Consider the following 25,347-nt stretch of genomic DNA (forward strand, 5'->3'; position numbering starts at 1 on the left):
CTGGCCATCCAGAATCACAACAACACATGGACTTCTGCCCCATTGAAGGGTGCGTATCATTTTCGTGACGTTGTCAGCTAACCCATCTATCGTGTGCTGTAAAATATGGAGTATGTCTAGATTCTGAAATAAAAAATTCACATTAATGTAATCAACATAAAACATATTAATATAAATATATCAAAAGTACCCTTTTTTATTTATTTGTTCATTTTTAGACATATTGTTTTATTTAATATACTCTACAAGCAGATACAATTTCTAGAATGGGACCTGTGCTACTTTTTAAGTTATTATTTTATGAGCACTACCAACACAGTGAATGAGGAAATGGATTCAAAGGAAATCCCTCTGCTGGTGATTTGCTGAATGTGTATAAAATGGGTCATAGCTTCATAAGTACCAGAGAGCCCACCCTGGAAATTTGACATGTTTGAAGAATATATTGTTCTAAAAAATATGTCTAAAAATGAGCAAAATCCAAAACTGTACTCTTCGCCCATATGTAGGCCTGTACATTTACAGTTATTGGTTAGCCTGCAGACAGACATTAGCTAGCCTAGCTGTCACGCGCTGATCTGTTTCACCTGTCTTTGTGCTTGTCTCCACCCCCCACCAGGTGTCGCTCATCTTCCCCATTATCCCCGGTGTATTTATACCTGTGTTCCCTGTTTTTCTGTTGCCAGTTCGTTTTGTTCGTAGAACTTACCAGCATTTTGTTTCCCGGTGCCCGCCGTTTCCTTGCTCCTGTTTTCTAGTTTCCCAATTCTGACCGTTCTGCCTGCCCTGACCCTGAGCCTGCCTGTCGTCCTGTACCTTTGTCCCACTACTCTGGATTACCAACCTCTGCCTGACCTGACCCTGAGCCCGCCTGCTATCCTGTACCTTACACCCTCTCTTGATTATTGACCCCTGCCTGCCTTGAACTGTCGTTTGCCTGCCTGTTTGAGGAATACACTTTTGATTCTTCAACACTGTCTTCACCTGGGTCATACCTTAAAATGTGATACTAGCTTAGTATCTAGTCTGACGTCCACAGTGCAACCCCCACAAACAAAGTTTAGGATTTGCTCCATTTCCTACTGAGTATTCCTATCTGGACTATTGACTTGGATAATTCAGAGACAGGTGTTGTCTTGTCCCCATGGATTGGTGTACTTACTTAGTGCCTAATAATCAATAACCTACCAAATGAGAGTGGAGTTGAGTTGCTAGCAGTACAGCTTTGTATTAGGAGAGTGTAAACAGACAGGTGTGAGTGCTGTCTACTCTGCAGATACGAGCTGGAAGGGTATGGGAAAACTCCACTTAACACAGGGAAGATAAAGGGAAATCATTGTAGCATACACTGTCAAGTTGGAGCAGATGCAGTATACTTTAGCAGAAAGGAAAGGGATGGCACTTTAAGTTAACATCTGGTCTGTGATGTTTTACAGTCCATTTCAATAGGTTTTGATATATTACTGCATCATCTGGCAATCATTGCTTTCAGATTTTATAGCTAGTTTCCAGATTTCACAGGGCTATTTTCTGTCTCCTACTGTAAGCCTGGGTAATCCCTGTCAGCACCCTCTCCTACTCCTCTGTCCCCCCTACAGCTTCTCCCTTCTTTACCCCCCACCCCACCCAAGGCACCCACTCCTCTTCTCACAGGCCTTCATCTATCTCCACCCTGCAGCTATGATGGAAGCCCAGCATGGCTAGAGAGCTCTCTCTCTCAAACCCTTACGTCCCTGCTTTCTGTATCCAATATGTTCCCAGGGGTCACAGTTCAAACCTCTCTCTGGGACCCGTTTGTCAGGGGAGTGCTGGCTGAGGGAGGGAGGGTTGTTTTTGCTGGACACTTCTAGGGAAGCTCAGAGCTGGAACCAGTGGCCTTTGGGTCAGAACTCATTGAAGGAGTGACGGAGAGATGGTATAAAAAGAGTAGACAGACAGTGAGAAAGAGAGAGAGGGGCCAATCTTTCAGAAGATTGGATATACAACCAGCTGGTGTGCCCAGAGGAACAGTACTAGGATAACTTGACTAGGATAACTTGTGCGTCTTCTCAGGGCCCGTACACTCCTTCACTCTTCAGAGTCTCGATGGCCATGCTGATGCATTGCTGGGTGTGTGTGATTGCTCTGTCACTGACGCTGACCACAAGCAATGCCTTACAAAGGTAACCTTTTTTTGTGTGTCTCACTGTATGAAGTCTACTCTGCAATGTGTTATGGTTCACAGTGTTATGTTCCTACGATGTAATGTTACCTACGATAGACAACAAAGGAGGTTGAATGGATACTTGGATGTATTTTATCCATTTAAACCAGGCTGTTTTGCTAAACTAACTCAATAGAGAATGTGTCTTTTTGGCAGAGCTGTAGAAACAACAATGGCATACTGACACGAGGACACATGATCTTATATCACCAATGGTCCATGATTGCAGACTGGATTGTATAACCCCACCCATGGTTACTCCCTATATATAATTCTACTGCATGGTCTTTCCTTACCATTGTCCTCTCTGATCAGGATCAGTCTGAAGAAGATGCCCTCCATAAGAGAGACTCTGCATGAGATAGGTGTGTCCCCAGCCCTGTTCTTTGCTGAATTGGCCCAGAAAAGCAAAGATGACCCCTCCACCAGCAACGGGACCACCCCCACCCCCCTCACCAACTACCTGGATGTGAGAGACCACCTGCACACATTGCACTGACCACACATAGATGCAATTGACATTGGAATAGTACATAAATGAGAGAACACAAAACCTATGCCCAACTCAGAGGTGTAAATGATTCATTGCTTCCTCTTCTCTCTTCTTCTCAGGCCCAGTATTATGGGGAGATCAGTATTGGTTCTCCTGCCCAGATGTTCAATGTGGTGTTTGATACAGGCTCAGCCAACCTGTGGGTTCCCTCTTACAACTGTTCCCCTCTCTATACTGCCTGCTGTAAGTACACACACACACACACACACACACACATAAAACCTGTATGATTGCGTCACCAGAGATGATGATGTTCCCGGATGATTATGACTCAGTGACCTTTGAACTCTCAGTTACCCACAACAGATATGATGCCTCCAAATCCCGAACACACATAGAGAACGGGACAGGTTTCTCCATCCAGTATGCCTCTGGAAACGTCCGAGGGTTCCTGAGTGAGGATGTGGTTGTGGTGAGTGTAACGCAACACTTCTACAGGAAAACAACCTTCCTTCTCTTTCTCCTAATCTGTTTCCCATCACCTATTTTTATTGTCCTGTTTAATGATCAAATTTGGGAAATAATAGTAGACCTTACCCATAAGTAGTGATCTACAGTAGGATCCTCTCACTGGGGGAAAACCTTTATCTAGGTATTATGGAACAACATCTTACTCTGTGCTTCCTCTAGGTGGGTGGCATCCCAGTGGTCCAGGTATTTGCTGAGGTTACAGCCCTGCCTGCCATCCCCTTCATCTTTGCAAAGTTTGATGGGGTCCTGGGGATGGGCTACCCCAACGTGGCCATCGACGGCATCACCCCCGTGTTCGACCGCATCATGTCCCAGCACGTCCTCAAGGAGGACGTCTTCTCTGTCTATTACAGCAAGTAGGAGATATCACTATCACTGTTCATATACGGATTATTCCTCCACGTACACAAATTAGTACTTTTATAATCTGTGAATTAGTCAAAAATATGTTTTTCTTCTCTCAGAGACCCAATGCACAAACCAGGTGGAGAGCTAGTGCTGGGAGGGACAGACCCAGACTACTACACTGGTACCTTCAACTACATGGGCACCCGTAAGGCAGGAAAATGGGAGGTCAACATGAAAGGGTGAGATGGGAAAGTTGTATAGGTCTGTGTGCATGTTGTCTGTCTCTCTGTTTGTCTGTTGGTCAGTGCAGGTGCATTTGCATGTATGTATGTATAGGGGTGGCAGGTAGCCTAGTGGTTAGAGTGTTGGACTAGTAACCGGAAGGTTGCAAGATCGAATCCCTAAGCTGACAAGGTGAAAAGCTGTTGTTGTGCCCCTTAACAAGGCAGTTAACCCACTGTTCCTAGGCTGTCAGTGAAAATAAGAATGTGTTCTTAACTGACTTGCCTAGTTAAATAAAGGTAAGAAAAAAATAAATTGTGTGTAATTCTCTTTCTGTCCCCCTCCCCCCTTTCTCTACCAGAGTATCTGTGGGAGAGGAGATGCTGTTCTGTAAGGAGGGCTGCATGGCTGTGATTGACACAGGCTCCTCCTACACTACAGGCCCTGCCTCTTCTGTGTCTGTACTGATGAAGACCATTGGAGCCACAGAGCTGGCAGAGGGAGGGGTATGTACATCACAAATTGGGCAGATTTGATTATGCCGTGCGTCACCTGTCTATGGCCCAGTGATGTGAGCGGGCAAAAGTGGTGAGGGAGGAGCACCCTCCTCAAATCAAACTGTAATCTGTGCTGCTTGGTCATGTTGTCAACATGGCTGCATTGTCCAGAAAATATGTTTACATTTTTTTTAATCAAAAGCAATCACCTTTGCATGTGAAAACACAGAATCCTACTAATTACTCCACGTGCTCCTACGTCACTTCTGTTTTGAGCCGAGAGCCGACATCTCAGTGGGCTTTGAACGGGACACCTGGCTTATGCTCTGGAGGTAGCACTGTTTCAAAACAAATGCAAACAACCATGCAAAACACGTCCAGATTAATTGAATCCCCTCAGCCAGTCTCTTAAAGGGGCAATCTGCAGTCGAAACAATTATAAAGCATTTCCCTGACAATGTTTCCATAAAAAGCTAAGGGATGGGCCTGGAGAAATGTAACCACTCAAGTTTTTATCATGTTTTGAGTCTATACAGTATTTGTTTACATTTACTTTGTTTACAAACATTGGAGTAAAACAAGCTTATATTTTGACTTCTGATGGGATATGACATGAACTAAGCTCATGAGGCATTTATAAGTAAAATGTTTCAAGAATCAATGGGTAGGACCTACAAATTATTAATTTCTAAGTAGAAAAAATGTATGTATAAACTGCAGATTGCCCCTTTATCTATCTTATCTTCAGAGGGGTATTCCAGAAAGATGGTTTAACAAATGCAGGATTTCCTGAACATATCCGTCTTGTCTTAATCAGATGAGGGAGTCCCGGATTTCTTGGTTCCAGAATGGCTGCTTCTCGATTAAGTTATTAGGCTAAGCGAAGCGCAGATTGGTTGATCTGACAACTGGCAGGCAACATTCAAAAAGGTCATCATTTCGATGACAGAAAAAAACGATAGAAATGGAGTCAAAAGTCAGAGCCCAATATTTCACAAGTCTAGAACAAGAAACAAATGTGACAACATACAATGAATATGATCACATATTTACCAACGAAAGTAATACATCCGCCGCAGCAAAAGCCAGAGGCAGCCTCGCAGAAAATTGGAGACAGGGTTAGTGCGCAACTGAAGTAGCACGATTCCAATATCTAAGAAGCCTAGCTTACACACATGGGTAATAAGTAATAATGTTTTCACTTTATAGAGCACTTTTTTTGTAACATTAGCACCAATGATGTTGGGAAAATCTGCAGGGTGAACTAGGCTGTTTATCATGTTGCCTATGTTTATTCATTTGAGATTAGCAAAGCTTCCCTGGCAGTCAGCCTACTGTACCTGCAATTCTGTAAAAGTCCTCCTTGATTATATGGACAGCTTGATGGCCAGGGAATGCAACAAAGACATAAAAAAATATCTTGAAATAGTTCAGCATCGCCCACATTGTACCGGAAACTTCCAGTGGCAGAAAATCGCTACGCAATACACAGAGTTTGTATAGTCAAAGCAAAACAGCGTTGGGTTACATTTGCTATATATGGGTTGAGTAAATTGACCAGATATATGAGTCAATGTGCTGAAAAACGATAATATTAAAAAATTACTTCTTCTGAATGATCTAAAGGATCTATTTTGAGGTCCAATAATTAATTTACTTTGTAAAGCACGGCAAACAATGCAGGCTCCGATGTCAAGTTGATTTTCAAGGAAAGGACAGGCCATAGTGACAAACAGGAATCTGATTTTCCGGATAAGTCCCGTATTCGTTCACCAGCATAGGCAAAGGTCATGTTAACCTAGTAGGTAGCAGATTCGCTTCAGAGCATTCGTTGCTATGGTCTCTGATGGCTCTCTTTCAAGCTTTTTCTGGAGCCGGAAATTCTGGTTTGACAAATCTCCTTAAATCATTAATCTGGCTTTCTGGAATACCCCTCTGGTGTGGACTAAGCTGTGTTTTTTGTCTCCTTTTCAGTACACTGTGAACTGTGACCTGGTGAAGTCCTTACCCAGTGTCACCTTCCACCTGGGAGGCCATGAGTACACACTCACTGAAGAAGACTACATCTTATGGGTAAGCAACATGAAAATGAGCATGACTGGGATACAGGTGCAGGGTGATTGTCATTGATACATTCGCAGCTATTATGTCATGTTTATTTTGTGCTTATACCATGGTATTGTTGAATACTCATTTCTAATTGGCTTGAAGGGCATTCTAGAATGTACATTATTTCCCCATAATACATGGTATATCAGCACGTCAGAATTCAATGGCTTGTTCATTCTTACATGTTCTATATTTGAGCTGCTTTTGAAAGCAAAAGTTGAATTGAAAACATTAACGTTTTTGCATTGTTGAATTTGATTTTCATAATTGCAAGCTAGGACATATGGTTTGGTTAGATGAACTCGCAAGTCTGTTTGTTTGGTTACCAAGGCAACTACTGTAGTAAACTTACTAGCTACTTCTTCGATGTTGAACACCGCTTACAAAAAAGATTGTAGTTTTGAAACTGCAGTAAAAGTGCAGTAACTGCAGTCAACTGTGGTATTTTGGACGCAATAATAGCAGAATAGTTGAACTGCAGTTATACTGCACTGTAACTGCACTTACACTGCAAAATTACTGCATCCAAAAAAACTGTTATTTTGGATGCAGTATTTTCAGCATACTGCAATTATATTGCACACTAACTACAGTTATACTACAGTGTACTGCATTTATACAGCGCTCTGACTTTTAAAAAACATCTGTAAGGGACATTTCTACCTACAAATGAACACATCTTACTGGCAAATGTGTTCAATTATAGCCATGGTATAAAAGAGATAATCAACTAAGGGCTCTATGCAAATCCATGGAAGATTAGTTCCACTCCGCTAGCATGTCGTGGAACATACCTTCCACATAGTTCATTATTTGCAAATGGAATTCATAGCCACTGGTTGATTATCCCTTGCTTATAGCTGTGACATTGCATTATATACAGTTGAATTTGGAGGTTTACATACACTTATGTTGGAGTCATTAAAACTCGTTTTTCAACCACTCCACAAATTTCTTGTTAACCTGTTTGGGATGGGGGCAGTATGTTCAAGGCCGGATAAAAAACGTACCCGATTTAATCTGGTTACTACTCCTGCCCAGAAACTAGAATATGCATATAATTAGTAGAACACTCTAAAGTAAAACACTCTAAAGTTTCTAAAACTGTTTGAATGGTGTCTGTGAGTATAACAGAAGTCATATGGCAGGCCAAAACCTGAGAAGATTCCATACAGGAAGTGCCCTGTCTGACAATTTGTTGTCCTTCTGTAGCATCTCTATCGAAAATACAGCATCTGTGCTGTAACATGACATTTTCTAAGGCTTCCATTGGCTCTCAGAAGGCTCCAGAAAGTGTAATGGGGTGTCTGCTGTCTCTGGGCGAAGAACAGAAGGAGAATTTGTTAGTGGTCAGCCTGGGAACAGTGAGACTGCGAGGCGCATTCACGAGAATTCTCCATTTTTTTCTTTCAGCCTTTGAATGAATACAACGTCGCCCGGTTGGAATATTATCGCTATTTTACGAGAAAAATATAATAAAAATTGATTTTAAACAGCGTTTGACATGCTTCGAAGTACGGTAATGGAATATTTTGAAATCCTTTGTCATGAAATGCGCTCGCGCATCACCCTTCGGATAGTGACCTGAACGCACAAACAAAATGGAGCTATTTGAATATAACTATGGATTATTTGGAACCAAAACAACATTTGTTGTTGAAGTAGAAGTCCTGGAAGTGCATTCTGACGAAGAACAGCAAAGGTAATCGAATTTTTGTAATAGTAATTCTGAAAACTTGGTGGGTGTCAAAATAGCTAGCCGTGATAGCCGGGCTATGTACTCAGAATATTGCAAAATGTGCTTTCGCCGAAAGCTATTTTAAAATCTGACACCGCGATTGCATAAAGGAGTTCTGTATCTATAATTCTTAAAATAATTGTTATGTTTTTTGTGAACGTTTATCATGAGTAATTTAGTAAATTCACTGGAGGTTTGCGGTGGGTATGCTAGTTCTGAACATCACATGCTAATGTAGAAAGCTGGTTTTTGATATAAATATGAACTTGATTGAACAAAACATGCATGTATTGTATAACATAATGTCTTAGGAGTGTCATCTGATGAAGATCATCAAAGGTTAGTGCTGCATTTAGCTGTGGTTTTGGTTTTTGTGACATATATGCTTACTTTGAAAATGGCTGTGTGATTATTTTTGGCAGGGTACTCTCCTGACATAATCTAATGTTTTGCTTTCGCTGTAAAGCCTTTTTGAAATCGGACAATGTGGTTAGATTAACGAGAGTCTCGTCTTTAAAATGGTGTAAAATAGTCATATGTTTGAGAAATTGAAGTTATAGCATTTTTGAGGTATTTGTATTTCGTGCCACGCTCTACCATTGGACATTGGTGAGGCGTTTCGCTAGCGGAAAGTCTATCCATATTAACAAACTATAGTTTTGGCAAGTCGGTTAGGACATCTATTTTGTGCATAACACAAGTAATTTTTCCAACAATTGTTTACAGACAGATTATTTCACTTATAATTCACTGTATCGCAATCCTAGTGGGTCAGAAGTTTACATACACTAAGTTGACTGTGCCTTTATTAAACAGCTTTGAAAATTCCAGAAAATGATGTAATGGCTTTAGAAGCATCTGCTAGGCTGACTGATCATTTCTTTGTCAGTGGGCAAACGTACAAAATCAGCAGGTGATGAAATACTTTTTTCCCTCACTGTATATCCACAGTAAAACGAGTCCTATATCGACATAACCTGAAAGGCCGCTCTGCAAGGAAGAAGCCAATGCTCCAAAACCGGCATAAAAAAAGCCAGACTACAGTTTGCAACTGCACATGGGGACAAAGACCGTACTTTTTGGAGAAATGTCCTCTGGTCTGATGAAACACAATTTTACTGTTTGGCCATAATGACCATTGTTGTGTTTGGAAGGAAAAGGGGGAGCCTTGCAAGCCGAAGAACACCATCCCAACCGTGAAGCACGGGGGTGGCAGCATCATGTTGTGGGAGTGCTTTGTGGCGGATGAATCAGAATTAGTTGGGTAACATAGATAATTAAGATGTTTTATTTGTATAATATGCTTATTTGAGATACTTGTCATTAGGATGGCGTGCCCTTTGGACTCTGATGTTGACAGTTGTACTTTTCCCTTAGCTAGGGCTCAGTCACTTGGGGCCCAGAGAGGGGAGAAGTCAGAATGAAACATTGTCTTCATATGTGAATGTGTCTTTACCTATTCTTAAACCATGTGAAGGGATGGCATGATTCATGGGGAACCAATTATTTGTCTCCACAATATCTGTGCGCAAGCCACTCCCCTCAGTGAGCTTGTCCAGGAGTGGAGTCAAGAGGGGTTTTTCTTGAGATGGGAGTATCTAGAGTTGTCAATTGATTTATGCCATTGGATGAGCTAATGGTTCTGTTCTATACCGTACCAGGGAGAGACAGTTCCAGTTTGGGGTAGGAGGACCAGATACTGGTCTATACAATGAACACTGTTGATATAGAAGTTGCTGTCTACTATGTTTCATAGATATCTTTCATACAAAACTTAACCTTTGTGAACTGTTCCTAAGATCTGTGGTTCGTCATGTACGTTGAAGGTGTGGTTCTTGGGTATAAAAAGCTCTTTGTACATTTGTGTAATCACCTCCTTTTTCAATGGTTAATTCAAGAGAGTGCATTATTGAAGGTCAAAGTACTTTTGCAAAAGTATCTTAATTATTAAAGATGTAGTTAACTCAGACTGGTGTGTTTTTAACTCTCCTCATTTGGTAATGCAGAAATTAGCCACCACAGCTTTGCTGCAGGAGGGACTGGTGCACTTCACAAAAATAGATGTCATCATGAGGTAGGAAAATTATGTGGATATATTGAAGCAACATCTCAAGACATCAGTCAGGAAGTTAAAGCTTGGTCGCAAATGGTTCTTCCAAATGGACAATGACCCCAAGAAAACTTCCAAAGGTGTGGCAAAATGGCTTAAGCACAACAGAGTCAAGGTATTGGAGTGGCCATCATAAAATTCACCCAACTTATTTTGGGAAGCTTGTGGAAGGCTACCCAAAACGTTTACCCAAGTTAAACAATTTAAAGGCAATGCTACCAAATACTAATTGAGTGTATGTAAACTTCTGACCCACTGGGAATGTGATGAAAGAAATAAAAGCTGAAATAAATCATTCTCTCTACTATTATTCTGACATTTCACATTCTTAAAATAAAGTGGTGATCCTAACTGACCTAAGACAGGAAATTCTCACCCGGATTAAATATCAGGAATTGTGAAAAACGGAGTTTGAATGTATTTGGCTAAGGTGTATGTAAACTTCCGACTTCAACTGCATATACATTTATGGAAGTCTTTACCAAGATGTTTTGTGCTTTGAACTCTATTTGTGTCTTCAGCAATCTCAGTTTGGAGAGGACATATGTAGCGTGACCTTTAGGGGTTTGGATGTGCCGCCCCCTACTGGCCCTATCTGGATCCTGGGAGCCAACTTCATCGCCCGCTACTACACAGAGTTTGACCGTCGCAACAACCGCATAGGCTTTGCCACAGCAGTCTGACAGGATCCTTAGCCGCCAAGCTTTAACGCTCTCTTGCCTTTACTCTTTTTTACTCGCTTTGTCTTTGTTACTGTCTTTTACTATCAGCCTCTATTTCTCCCTTACTCTCTAACTATATCATTCAGTTTTTCTTTCTCTCTCTTTCTATGACTCTTTATCACAGAGCCTGCCCTCTTGTCCATATCTTTTTACAGTTCTGACATTCTGCTATGTCAAGTAATAATTTTGATTTCAATACATACATCATTGTTTTTAGTTGACGATAATTGACGTGCTGATAACAACAATAGACTTATGTTGTGTTATATACTGTATCATATGGCATTCTGACGTCACACAGTATCACATTGCAGCCCAAATTCTCACGTAATAACACTATGTCCAACCTCATATCTGCATTGTCATGACGTAACACGAATAAAGCTTGTTTAATGGGAAAGTCTATGTTTTTTCTGCAGTCGAGGAATTCTGTTTGCACTCTATGTATCCCTCGATCATGTGTGGCACTACTATAGTTCCTTAACATTTACTATTGTTCCTCAAACTGAGTTAGGAAGGATGTCTGATTTCTTCGTAGTGACTGGGTGTATTGATAGACCATCCAAAGTGTAGTAACTTCACCATGCTCAAAGGGATATTCATTGCAAAAAAAAAGCCATATCTCAGACTGGCCAATAAAAAAAAAAAGATTAAGATGGGCAAAAGAACACAGACACTGGACAGAGATATGGCTTTTTCTTTGCAACTCTACCTAGAAGACCAGCATCCCTGAGTCGCCTCTTCACTGTTGACATTGAGACTGGTGTTTTGCGGGTACTATTTAATGAAGCTGCCAGTTGAGGACTTGTGAGGCGTCTGTTTGTCAAACTAGACACTCTAATGAACTTGTCCTCTTGCTTAGTTGTGCACTGGGGCCTCCCACTCCTCTTTCTATTCTGGTTAGAGCCAGTTGGCACAGTTCTGTGTAGGGAGTAGTACACAGCACTGTATGAGATCTTCAGTTTCTTGGCAATTTCTCGCATGGAATAGCCTTCATATCTCAGAACATGAATAGACTGCCGAGTTTCAGAAGAAAGCTTTTTTTCTGGCCATTTTGAGCCTGTAATCGAACCCACAAATGCATGATGCTCCAGATACTCAACAAGTCTAAAGAAAGCCAGTTTTATTGCTTCTTTAATCAGGACAACAGTTTTCAGCTGTGCTAACATAATTGCATAAGGATTTTCTAATTGGCCAATTAGCCTTTTAAAATTATAAAGTTGGATTAGCAAATACAACGTGCCATTGGAACACAGGAGTGATGGTTGCTGATAATGGGACTCTGCACGCCTATGGAGATATTCCACCGTTTTGTAGCTACAATAGTAATTTCCAACATTAACAATGTCTACACTGTATTTCAGATCAAATGTATATTTTTTTAATGGACAAAAATTTGTTTTTCTTTCAAAAACATGGATATTTCTAAGTGACCCCAAACTTTTGAATGGTAGTGTATATGTAGATCCTAAGCTTTCCTATGACTCCTAGATATAGGACAGACACTTCAAAACCTTATTCCTTATGATACATTTTTGGTCTTTTTTGCCTTTTATGAATGTGTAAATCAATGTTTTTTTATGGGCTATACTGTAGTAGTAAAAGCCAAATTCAATATTTTATTATATTTTTTAATATTTTTAGGATACCTAAAAATCTTAGACTTTTAGAGGTTAAACATTGTTATTGCACAGAGTGAGTCCATGCAACGTATTATTATTATTATTACTCTTGAACTTGCTATAACAAAGGGGTTGAATACTTATTAACTCAAGACATTTCAGATTTTCATTTTGTATTAATTTGTACACAAAATCTCAATTTAATCCATATTAAATTCAGGTTGTAACACAAAAGAAAGTGGAAAAACAAGGTGTGTGAATACTTTCTGATGGCACTGTATACCATATAGTTGAAGGCCTACTAAGCTATAGGCCTACTGCAAATGACTGTTGTTTGTTCCTGAACTGGCCAAATGGCAGAGCTATCCTTCAGCTATCCATCAGCACCACAAGGTTCTGCTTTAATTCATCATTGCACGATCCTGGCGCTATCCTTTCAGCACCACGAAGTGCACTCCAATGACATCTCATCAATTTATGTTGCAAATGCCTAATAGTCATACTCATTACTTATTCTAGTAATAATAATAATATCACTTCTCACAATGGTGCTCATTTGGTAAAGTCCAATCAAAGCTGAATCAATGTCTAGCAAGATCACAGAATGATTCATTTGCATTTTACATATCAGAATATAATATAATACCATAGTATGCCTATAACGCTACTGTTACACCAAAAACACCTCCTAATTTCTAAATAGATTTTAGGATGGTTAGCTGAAGCTGAATAGTCCCCCAAAAAAATCTAATTTGCCAAAACTCTACAGAGCGTGTGACTTGGCAGGATATCTGCTTTGATTGAAACAAAATACAAGAAAGGCTAATAGTTTCTTAACACCATCTGCTCTAATTCTCTCACGAAACAGTCATTCAAGATGATAAAAATGCATATTCCCATGAAACTGATTGAAAACAATCAAATGATTGGCATGGAGATGCAGTTTGGACATTTCATGAAGAAAGTTCATTCACGATTGACAGTGATGATGGCTTATTTTTAAATTAGGCAGCCTATGCCTAACTTTGAGGGTATTCAAAATCGAATTATTGAGACAATATGTGTGGGCATAGGCAGACATTGCAACTGGAGAATGCATTTTATGCATATTCTATAGTGATAGGAAATTATGACATAATTTACTTTTTTTTCCTGCACTACACTACTGACAGTGAATACTATAGTATTTATACCATAGGATAGTATTTTTTTATGGGGAGAAGTCCCACTCCTTTTTGAATTTTTTTGCTTTATTGAAGAGATAATTAAGTGTTGGAAAGACGAGGAAGTTAGAGGAGGGTGAGTCAAAGAGCAGTGAGCCGGATTCAAACCCATGCTGACTCTGGCATACATGTGTGCTGGGATCAGCAGCTGTAACCGCTGGACCCCACTGGCCACGAACACAAGCATAATGTCTGTACAGAAACAATCCAGACGTATTCTATTTTGAGTCACATTACAAATATGTCTGATCCTCTGAAGTTGAGCTAGAGATGAATTGATATCAGACTGTGTCTTAGTTCTAAATTCTGGCAGCCTTAGGTCTTGCACAATGTGTTGATCTAATGTGGCACTGATGGCGTGAAAATAGCACACATTGTACGGTTGAGTGATTTATGCTTGTTCCTGCTGTTCCCGCCCCTCTGAAGATGCCTTTCACAGTGTGGTGTCTGAATGCTCATCCTTATGTCATCATATTCTCACTCTATTTTCTCTCTCTTGCTCTCTCTCGATCCTGTGCTTTCTCTCACCACGCACCAGCTGGCTGGGTCATTATTCAGAAAGCATATACAGTGGGGAGAACAAGTATTTGATACACTGCCGATTTTGCAGGTTTTCCTACTTACAAAGCATGTAGAGGTCTGTAATTTTTATCATAGGTACACTTCAACTGTCAGAGACGGAATCTAAAAATCCAGAAAATCACATTGTATGATTTTTAAGTAATTAATTTGCATTTTATTGCATGACATAAGTATTTGATACATCAGAAAAGCAGAACTTAATATTTGGTACAGAAAACTTTGTTTGCAATTACAGAGATCATACGTTTCCTGTAGTTCTTGACCTGGTTTGCACACACTGCAGCAGGGATTTTGGCCCACTCCTCCATACAGACCTTCTCCAGATCCTTCAAGTTTTGGGGCAGTCGCTGGGCAATATGGACTTTCAACTCCCTCCAAATATTTTCTATTGGGTTCAGGTCTGGAGACTGGCTAGGCCACTCCAGGACCTTGAGATGCTTCTTACGGAGCCACTCCTTAGTTGCCCTGGCTGTGTGTTTTGGGACATTGTCATGCTGGAAGACCCAGCCATGACCCATCTTCAATGCTCTTACTGAGGGAAGGAGGTTGTTGGCCACGATCTCGCGATACATGGCCCCATCCATCCTCACCTCAATACGGTGCAGTTGTCCTGTCCCCTTTGCAGAAAAGCATCCCCAAAGAATGATGTTTCCACCTCCATGCTTCACGGTTGGGATGGTGTTCTTGGGGTTGTACTCATCCTTCTTCTTCCTCCAAACACGGCGAGTGGAGTTTAGACCAAAAAGCTCTATTTCTGTCTCATCAGACCACATGACCTTCTCCCATTCCTCCTCTGGATCATCCAGATGGTCATCGGCAAACTTCAGATGGGCCTGGACATGCGCTGGCTTGAGCAGGGGGACCTTGCGTGCGCTGCAGGATTTGAATCCATGACGGCGTAGTGTGTTACTAATGGTTTTCTTTGAGACTGTGGTCCCAGCTCTCTTCAGGTCATTGACCAGGTCCTGCCATGTAGTTCTGGGCTGATCCCTCACCTTCCTCATGATCATTGATGCCCCACAAGGTGAGATCTTGCATGGAGCCCCAGACCGAGGGTAATTGACTGTCATCTTGAACTTCTTCCATTTTCTAATAATTGCGCCAACAGTTGTTGCCTTCTCACCAAGCTGCTTGCCTATTGTCCTGTAGCCCATCCCAGCCTTGTGCAGGTCTACAATTTTATCCCTGATGTCCTTACACAGCTCTCTGGTCTTGGCCATTGTGGAGAGGTTGGAGTCTGTTTGATTGAGTGTGTGGACTGGTGTCTTTTATACAGGTAACGAGTTCAAACAGGTGCAGTTAATACAGGTAATGAGTGGAGAACAGGAGGGCTTCTTAAAGAAAAACTAACAGGTCTGTGAGAGCCGGAATTCTTACTGGTTGGTAAGTGATCAAATACTTATGTCATGCAATAAAATGTAAATTAATTACTTAAAAATCATTTTTGATTTTTGTTTTAGATTCCGTCTCTCACAGTTGAAGTGTACCTATGATAAAAATTACAGACCTCTACATGCTTTGTAAGTAGGAAAACCTGCAAAATGGGCCCATGTATCGCGAAGTCCATATTGCCCAGCGACAGCTCCGAAACTTGAAGGATCTGGAGAAGGTCTGTATGGAGGAGAGGGCCAAAATCCCTGCTGCAGTGTGTGCAAACCAGGTCAAGAACTACAGGAAACGTATGATCTCTGTAATTGCAAACTAAGGTTTCTGTACCAAATATTAAGTTCTGCTTTTCTGATGTATCAAATACTTAAGTCATGCAATAAAATGCAAATGAATTACTTATAAATCATACAATGTGATTTTCTGGATTTTTGTTTTAGATTCCGTCTCTCACAGTTGAAGTGTACATATGTTAAAAATTACAGACCTCTATATGCTTTGTAAGTAGGAAAACCTGCAGAATCGGCAGTGTATCAAATACTTATTCTCCCCACTGTATGAGTTATCCTCTCTTTGTGACCAGAGTGTTTTTTTAAAAGGCAATATCCTTTGAGTTCACTCGATAGCTCTTATTTTTCTGAAGAATATGTCTCAGATACAGGGAAGCAGAAGACCAAAAGGAAGCAACAGAACTAAGCTCTAGTTGAAGGATAACTAACATGCCCATAGGGGGCACGAAGGGCACGTGTCCCCTCAGATTTGTCATGTTTTAAAAATGTTTTGATGTTAAATACATTCCTAAAATAAATTTTTAAACCGCAGTATTTTGTGGAGGGGGCAGACTGATTCAACCAGGCAAAAATAACTTCCCCTCCCCCTAATCTAGCTAGTAAGTGGTTCCTTCAAAGGTTCACCACAAAGTAAAGATATACTAACCAGGAAGCTAGATACTCTAGTGCGTGCAGACAGTATAGTTAGTGGAGGAGGAGAGAGAGTGTAGAGTAACAAACACAGCATTTGATTTGATTTTAGCTGCCGGTGATGGGCAGGACTCGTAGGAGGTATGTTTGTAAATTAATTTGATCAAAGTATGTAAATCATATTATTTTTTATATATCTTTTGTATTTTACCACCTTTTTCTCCCCAATTTCGATCTTGTCTCATCTCTACAACTCTCCAACGGGCTCAGGAGGTGAAGTTCGAGTCATGCGTCCTCCAAAACATAACCCGCCAAACCGCGCTTCTTAACACCCGTCCGCTTAAGCTGGAAGCCAGCCGCACCAATGTGTCGGAGGAAACACTGCTCAACTAACAACCGCTGTGAGCCTGCAGACACCCGGCCTGCCACAAGGAGTCGCTAGAGTGCAATGAGCCAAGTATAGCCCCCTCGGGCAAACCCTCCCCTAACCCGGACGACCTGGGCCAATTGTGCGCCGCCCTATGGGACTCCCAATCACTGCCGGTTGTGATACAGCCCGGGATCAAACCTGGGTCTGCAATGACGCTTCTAGCACTGCAATGAAGTGTTAGACTGCTTCGCCACTTGGAAGGCCTATTGATTCCTTATTAATGGTTTGTTGTTTCTCTGTAGTACTAGCCATCTAACAATTTTATGAAGTTGGCTTTAGCTAGCCAGCTAGATAGGTTCCCAATCTCCCAACCTCGTAACTAGCTGCTAATCCATTTCAGGCTATCAATCAAATTAGAGTAGCTTGTCTAACTATCTTAGCTGGCATGCCTGCTGGCAACATTGCTAGATTTTAGAAAAGCAAGAAATTACAAAATGTACTGAATGAGACTCATTCCTTTCAATCTTTTTACACTGATTTTAACAGATATGCAGAGAAGCATATTTTATTTATTTGAAAAAAGAAACACCAGTCAGGAGGAAACAGACAGCTCAAGAGGTATGATTGGATATGCAGAAAAATATTTGGTTTAAATGTAATCTGGCACCTTATGATAATTTCATAATATTTGTGAATTAATTATGATGCCATGATATGTGGCTGTATTGATGATGTGTGTTATGATCCCATGCACTGTGTTGTAATTTGGATGTGATATCCTAGGCATGTTAGTGCAGTATATTGATATGTGTGATTTACAACAGTCAGAATGACACCCTGATTAAAATGTCAATTGAACAGGTAAAGCGGTATGCTTATTCAGGAAAAAATTCAGGAAATAATTTGATATTTTTTACATAGAATTAGGCATAATGATTATGGCTCTAGATTGCAAGAAAAAGCTGTTCCTCCAACCCTCTATCCTCACGTACTTCGTGGCCCTTCAAAAATAATGGGTGCATGACGCCCCTGAGGACAGCACACCAGATGACAAAAGGAGAAACCAGGCATAAACAAGTAAGCAAAATGGACACCAGACAAAGATCTGTTTTGGATCAAATGTTATATTGTTATTATGATACTTGTATGTGTTGGAATTTGAGTGTGCAGCCAGGTATTTTTGCAGTTTTCTCTGCCCAGCATATTGTAAGTTACAGTATGCATTTGACTACATTTCCAACTAGGCACAGACGTCAATTCAACGTCTATTCCACATTGGTTAAATGTATTTCATTGAAATGACATGGAAACAACGTTGATTCAACCAGTGTGTGCCCAGTGGGTTAAAAGTTTTGGCTCAACCTCAAACTCAAAGAACTGCAAACTGGCATTCTTAATGGTACACAAATCTGAAATAGATCGTAAAAAACACCATGTTTCAGTCAATGTACTTACACCAGGATTTTCTTTATTTTCTCTGCCAGTTTCTTTGGCATGTTAACATCCATACTGGGAGAGCTGAAACGTTAAAGAGAATTTCCAATGTCCAGGAATTTACTATAAAATATATGGCACAATGTGTGGAACATCTGTAAGGCATTATTGCCATACTCTACCTGTGTATCTGTGAAGCACTGCGTCTAAGTGTAGTTGCACAGTGGTTCCAAAAGTTTATTCTGTGGAGGGAACCAAGACCACCTAAAACCTTTTAGTTATCTAGAAAGCTAGACCAATATTTGTCTCAGGTCATGACCCACCAGTGGTTATTGGAAAACACCAAGCTGAGATACGGGGCATAGTTTCCTTTGGACCATATGAGAAAGAGCAGAAGGAGGGAGGTCTTAAAATAGTTTCTGAGTTACAGCTAAGACAGGCAGTCACACTGTGAGCTGTAAAACCACATCACTCCATGCTGGGGGAACCTCGGCTTCATCCATGTCAGCTTCTCTTTAGTGCATGCCTTGTCTCCAGAGGTTTACTAGAGAGATTGATCAGGACTAGAAGAGGAGAGACTCATCATCTATCTGCTCCAATGCTACTGACAGAGGAGTCTGGTCTTTTCTATTTTCATAGTTGAGCCAGATGACCCTTCACGTGTCAGCCCACATTCAGTGCAAAACCAAGGTAAGAGATGCAGTTACTTCTGCAGGAAACAATGCTCTTGTGAAGGAAATCTGTTGTCAAAACTGCCTTTGACATTGATGGTATTCTGTTTAATTCATCTACAGTTGAAATTAAAATAAAACAATTAAATAATCTACAGCATACCCTTCATCTTCACTTTTATTTATTTTTTGTAACATTTAACAATTTCAAAGATTTTACTGAGTTATAGTTCACATAAGGAAATCAGTCAATTTAAATAAATAAATTAGGCCCTAATCTGTGGATTTCATATCTTTGGGAATACAGATATGCATCTGTTGGTCATAGATACCTTAAAAAAAGGTAGGGGTGTGGATCAGAAAACCAGTGACCACCATTTGCCTCATGCAGCGTGACACATCTCCTTCGCATAGAGGTGATCAGAGTGTTGATTGTGGCCTGTGGAATGTTGTTCCACTCCTCTTCAATGGCTGTGCGAAGTTGCTGGATATTGGCGGGAACTGGAACACACTGGTGTACACGTCGTTCCAGAGCATCCCAAAAATGCTCAATGGGTGACATGTCTACTGAGTATGCAGGCCATGGAAGAACTGGGATATTTTCAGCTTCCAGGAATTGTTGACAGATCCTTGTGACATGGGGCCATGCATTATTATGCTGAAACATGAGTAGATGGCAGTGGATGAATGGCACAACAATGGGCCTCAAGATCTTGTCACGGTATCTCTGTGCATTCAAATTGTCATCAATAAAATGCAATTGTGTTTGTTCTCCGTAGCTTATGCCTTCCCTGTTGCTTTGATGGTAGAGCATGGTGTTTGCAACACATGGTGTTTGCAACGCCAGGGTTGTGGGTTCGATTCCCATGGGGGGCCAGTATGGAGAAAAAAAAAAAAATAATAATAAAAAATGTATGAAATGAAATGTATGCATTCACTACTGTAAGTTGCTCTGGATAAGAGTGTCTGCTAAATGACTAAAATGTAAATGTAAATGCCCATACCATAACCCCACTGCCACCATGGGGCACTCTGTTCACAATGTTGACATCAGCAAACAGCTCGCCCACATGACGCCATACACATGGTCTTCGGTTGTGAGGCCAGTTGGACGTACTGGCAAATTATCCAAAACAACGTTGGAGGTGGTTTATGGCAGAGAAATTAACATTCAATTCTCTGGCAACAGCTCTGGTGGACATTGCTGCAGTCAGCATGCCAATTGTACTCTCCCTTAAACCTTTAGACATCTGTGCCATTGTGTTGTGTGACAAAACTGCTCATTTTACAGTGACAAGATGCACCTGTGTAATGATCCTGCTGTTGAATCAGCTTATTGATATGCCACGCCTGTCAGTTGGATGGATTGTCTTGGCAAAGGAGAAATGCTCACTAACAGGGATGTAAACAAATTTGTGCAAAACATTTGAGAGAAATAAGCTTTTTGTGTAACGCCCTGGCCATAGAGAGGGGTTTTTGTTCTTTATTTTGGTTAGGCCAGGGTGTTACATTGGGTGGGTGTTCTATGTTAATTTTTCAATGTTTTTGTATTTCTTTTTTTGGGGCCGTTTGTGGCTCCCAATCAGGCACAGCTGTAGTTCGTTGTTGCTGATTAGGAGTCACACATAAGTAGCCTGTTTTTCCTTTGGGTTTTTGTGGGTGATTGTTTCTGTTTAGAGTTTTTCCTGACAGGACTGTTTGCCTGTCGTTTTTGTTTATTTTTGTAAAGTGTTCTCTTTTCATTAAATCACCAAAGATGAATACACATCCTCCGCTGCACCTTGGTTTTCTCACGATGACAGCCCTTACATTTTGTGCATTTGGAAAATGTCTGGGATCTTTTATTTCAGCTCATAAAACATGGGACCAACACTTTACATGTTGCATTTATATTTTTTTCTCAGTGTAGCTTGGCTTTTCAGGCTGTACATTTTCAGATTTGTTTCCAATGGGTTTAAAATTAATAGATGTAACTACTGTTGACAAAGATCAAACACGGCATGGATGGTTAACTTCACATCATATGACTATAATGTACAGTACTGCATGAATGTGGGTCATCTGTATGGAAGCTCATTGATTGTTATTTTGGATTATTTCAGAATTCCCCTCAACTAAAGGCCCATCTTATACAATAGGAAAACAAAAACCTGAGTCCAATTTTTTAAATCAAAACCAGGAGATGGGAAGATGCAGAAACAAAGAGAAAACATTCTGTGTCTCATTGGATACTGAGAACAGTGTAGTAAATGTCTATTCAATGATCCACTATGCAACAAAAACAAAAATATGTTTTCAATATTAAAGATTCATAGAAACAAAGTCCATTACAAAATAGGAAATATTATGTTTTATATATTATTTAAAGCTAGATTCCACAGTTGAAACAATAACAAAGCACACACCCTGCCTCTGTTTTGGTAAAAAGTTGAGGGACGGTGCTGGAGAAATGTAACCACTCTCAAATTCATAGACAGAGCTATGGATACAAGGACTGACCATACATGATATAACAATTATAGTTGTGCCATGTTTTGACACTATACAGTGTTTACATTTACGTTGTATAAAAACAATGGACCAAAAAAAAGCTTATTTTGGGTTCTGATGGGGTATGACACTTGAACTAAACTCATGAGGCATTTGTAAGTTACATTTTTAAAGAATTAATAGGTATATACAGATAACTGCCTAAATAAAGTCTTAGTAGGGCGTTGGGCTCCCAGAACAGCTTCAATGCGCCTTGGCATAGATTGTCTGGAACTCTATTGGAGGGACGCAACACAATTCTTCCACAAGAAATTCCATAATTTGGTGTTTTGTTGATGGTGGTGGAAAACGCTATCTCAGTCGTCGCTCCAGAGACCCCTCTTTCAAAGTTACTGAGATCTCTTCTTCTAGCCATGGTGGCCAAAATAATGGGCAGTTTTATATATGACCCTAAGCATAAGGGGATGTTTTATTTGCTGAAATAACTCAGGAACCACACCTGTGTGGAACCACCTGCTTTCAAAATGCTTTGTATCCCTCACTTTATTTTGGCAGTTATCATTAATTTATAAGTCCAAAAATTGATGTAGCAACAAAGGATTCTAGCTTTAACATATAACATATTTTTTGAATTAAAAGATGTCAACACATTTTTTACTCTTTTATTTTTCTGTTCATGAAGCTAATACGTTTCACCATTGGTTTCAGGTCTTCATGAGAGCAACAATAAACCATGGTTTCCCTCCCTTTCAGGTAAAGTGTCTGTATGTGATAGTGTTCCTGAGTCTCTCCTTGACCATGGGAGACCCTGGTCCATGCAGACACTCCATCACCAGAGATCACCTGCTGACCATAAGACGCCTGGTGAGTAGTACAGCTGGAACGAACAATATAAAAAAACATGAACACATTAAAGTTGTATAAAACTCTTATAATATCAAAATAATTATACATAACCAAGAGTGATTTATTGGTGAGATTTCCAGAAATACATTTTTGATCAAAGTGGAAAGAACTATGGGGAGTATATCACTGTAAGAAGCATATTAAACTCATGGCTAGAACCATTAGACATTCATTGGGATTGTTGAATGTACAGCATATTCCTGTCATGAATACAAAATATCGAAGTTAATATATATTTAATTAATGACTTCAGACAGATATTTTGGTTTCTTTGTTTATTTCTGTTTTAAATAGATAGATAACCAGTTGCAGAGTGGATGCTCAATAACCTACACATTCATTGAGCGAAGATGTTTGGTAAGGTCATTTTTATGCGTCATGTGCAGTGAAAACATGGGACATCATTGTCAAATTCACAAAGATCATTAGTTTATGCTTTTAGTCGATAATTTTTTGTTTTTTACTTTAAGAAATAAAACTTTGTTTGGTTTTGACACGAAAGGTTATTTGAGAGTAGTGCCAAAAATTATCCAATGTCCACCACATAATTTATCCTAAAAGGACTGTAAAAATAAGCATTATCTATTAGTATTATGGCTAGGTTAATCTTTCCTACCAGCCGGCTCTATGCGGTAGCAATTGCACGTGGGGATGAGGTTATGGCTAGTCTAGAAAAAGTCACTGATATCAAACATACTTCGTATCATAACTAACATGAATATTGACTGTTCTTCTTCCATTCCCTGACAGAGTAAATGTTGTTATGTGAAAGCTGCCCTGCCCTGGATCTTGGAGCTCCTGACCAGCCACTTCAGATACACCCAAGGCTCAGACAACCACAGCTACGTCCTGTCTCTGATCGGTCTCATCCACAACATCTACTCTCAGAGATGTGTACCACAGATCAACGAGGAGCTTGAGGTGAGGGGGATTTGATGCTGAAGATATCTCTTGAATAACAGCCTACGTCGGGTGTTTTAAGAAGGATTTAAGGAACTTAATACTAAGCTCATAAAACTCTTGTATTGATAGGACATGCATCCCATGTACATTTTACCAACATTCCTCTCTGACACTATTGACCAGGATGACCCAGTGAGCTTTGGGATGTCATTAAGAAGCTCCCCATCAGAGGCCCTGGGGAGGGTCCAGGATGTCCTGTCTGAGTACTGGGAGCTGGTGACCACCAGGGACTCCCCAGTAGACTGGAGCTGTGAGAGGGAGTACAGAGACACACAAGAGCCCCCCACAGCCCTCCCTACAGCTTTCTCTCTGACTACAGGTGGGGAACTTCCTCAAGGTTCTTTAGAGGTTCCCTGGCGAAGGCCTAAAACAGAGAATTTCATTGTTATAGATATAATAATACAGTATGGTAATTTAGCAAAGTAGCTTACAGAATCAGACCCACTGTCCTCTGGTGTTGTATGCTTGAACTAGCCGAGCAATCTGATTATCTTAACCTTACTTGTCCATATTATAACTCGGCTGTTATGACCTGTCTCGTCATCCACAGTCAGCACTTTTTGGGACTCAGAGAAAGCCCCTCAGACTGGTCTAGATGGAGACCAAGTTGGAGACCTGAAGTTTGATTTCATGGTCATAACTCCATCAGTCTGTGGAGGAATGATGTTCATATTCACTCTCTATTGCCTCATCAAACACAAGGTAATAATACATACTTACAAGTTACATATACATTGTATTTGAGTAATTTAGCAGACGCTCTTATCCAGAGCGACTTGCAGGAGTGAGTGCATACATTTTCCTACTGGTCCCCATGGGAATTGAACCAGCGCATTACAAGCACCATGCTCTACCAACTGAGCCACACTGGACCACGTGTGAGTTGAAGTTAACCTTTTACTGCAGAGGTCTAAATCAGGGTCACAGAGTGTTTCTTGGTAGTCTTAAACAAACTATGGTCTTAAGAAAAGAAGACACCTGTATCATGTCAGATAGAGAGTTGAAATTGATTCAATTTTGAGTTTGCATCCCCATATTATACGTTATGTAGATCACAAAAGACTGAAATATAACTCAACCATTTGACATAGAAACATCCGATTTTCGGGAAAGAGAAAAATATATAATGTTTATAAAATGAATATTAATGTTTATTAATTAATTAATATTCATAACATTCCGCCAATGTGATTTGGTCATTTGGCTGCAGGAATTAATAAACAGCATTGAAGACCCCTACTGCGTATAAATGCAGTATCACAGTAAAAAAGGAATAAAAAAATAAATGCAATTGACACATTTGTTTATTTGTGTGATTTTGTTCCATCACAGATGTTCCACAGTACTTATCATCACACATCACAAGTGTACCAAAACTCAAGGTAAAGTATCACACAGTATCTACAGAAATCGAAACAATGTAAAATGATGACAAACAACACATACATGTGACTTCTAATTCAAAGTTTTACTTATAGTTTGCATACAGATATTCAGGACATTGAGATGCAGGCGCAATAAAGTGAGTATTATTTTCAGTCTATCTATCATCTGTCAGTCTGTCCATGTACAGTATCTGCTGAATACTGAATACTCCTCTTCTCTGCCAGAACGCCATTAAAATACAGATTGCTACAGATGGAGGAGCACATCTGGAGATGAGGATTTACATGAAGCACTCATATCTGATACACACAGTCCAATAGTGTTACACATTCCATAGACAGTCTTTTTCTGGCCTGCAAGCACCATAAGCACTATCAATGGATTTTAATGGACCTTCTCTTTTTGAGAAGGCTATGCAAGT

General features: G+C 40.3%; 2 protein-coding genes across 2 annotated transcripts; both read left to right on the forward strand.

Moving 5' to 3' along the window:
* Positions 1-1,912: 1,912 nt before the first annotated feature.
* On the forward strand, positions 1,913-11,376 carry LOC106571888 (renin). Its single transcript, XM_014145410.2, has 9 exons — positions 1,913-2,162; positions 2,519-2,672; positions 2,816-2,939; positions 3,050-3,168; positions 3,387-3,583; positions 3,692-3,814; positions 4,159-4,303; positions 6,269-6,367; positions 10,773-11,376. The coding sequence occupies exons 1-9, from the start codon at positions 2,086-2,088 to the stop codon at positions 10,932-10,934; spliced, it is 1,200 nt and encodes a 399-aa protein (XP_014000885.1). The 5' UTR covers positions 1,913-2,085; the 3' UTR covers positions 10,935-11,376.
* A 7,616-nt stretch (positions 11,377-18,992) lies between these two features.
* On the forward strand, positions 18,993-25,061 carry LOC106571887 (uncharacterized). Its single transcript, XM_014145409.2, has 8 exons — positions 18,993-19,200; positions 22,425-22,535; positions 22,872-22,934; positions 23,328-23,498; positions 23,664-23,859; positions 24,091-24,242; positions 24,873-24,922; positions 25,019-25,061. The coding sequence occupies exons 1-8, from the start codon at positions 19,159-19,161 to the stop codon at positions 25,059-25,061; spliced, it is 828 nt and encodes a 275-aa protein (XP_014000884.1). The 5' UTR covers positions 18,993-19,158.
* Positions 25,062-25,347: the final 286 nt, after the last annotated feature.

This window comes from Salmo salar, chromosome ssa15 (assembly GCF_905237065.1).
Source record: "Salmo salar chromosome ssa15, Ssal_v3.1, whole genome shotgun sequence".
NCBI lineage: Eukaryota > Metazoa > Chordata > Actinopteri > Salmoniformes > Salmonidae > Salmo > Salmo salar.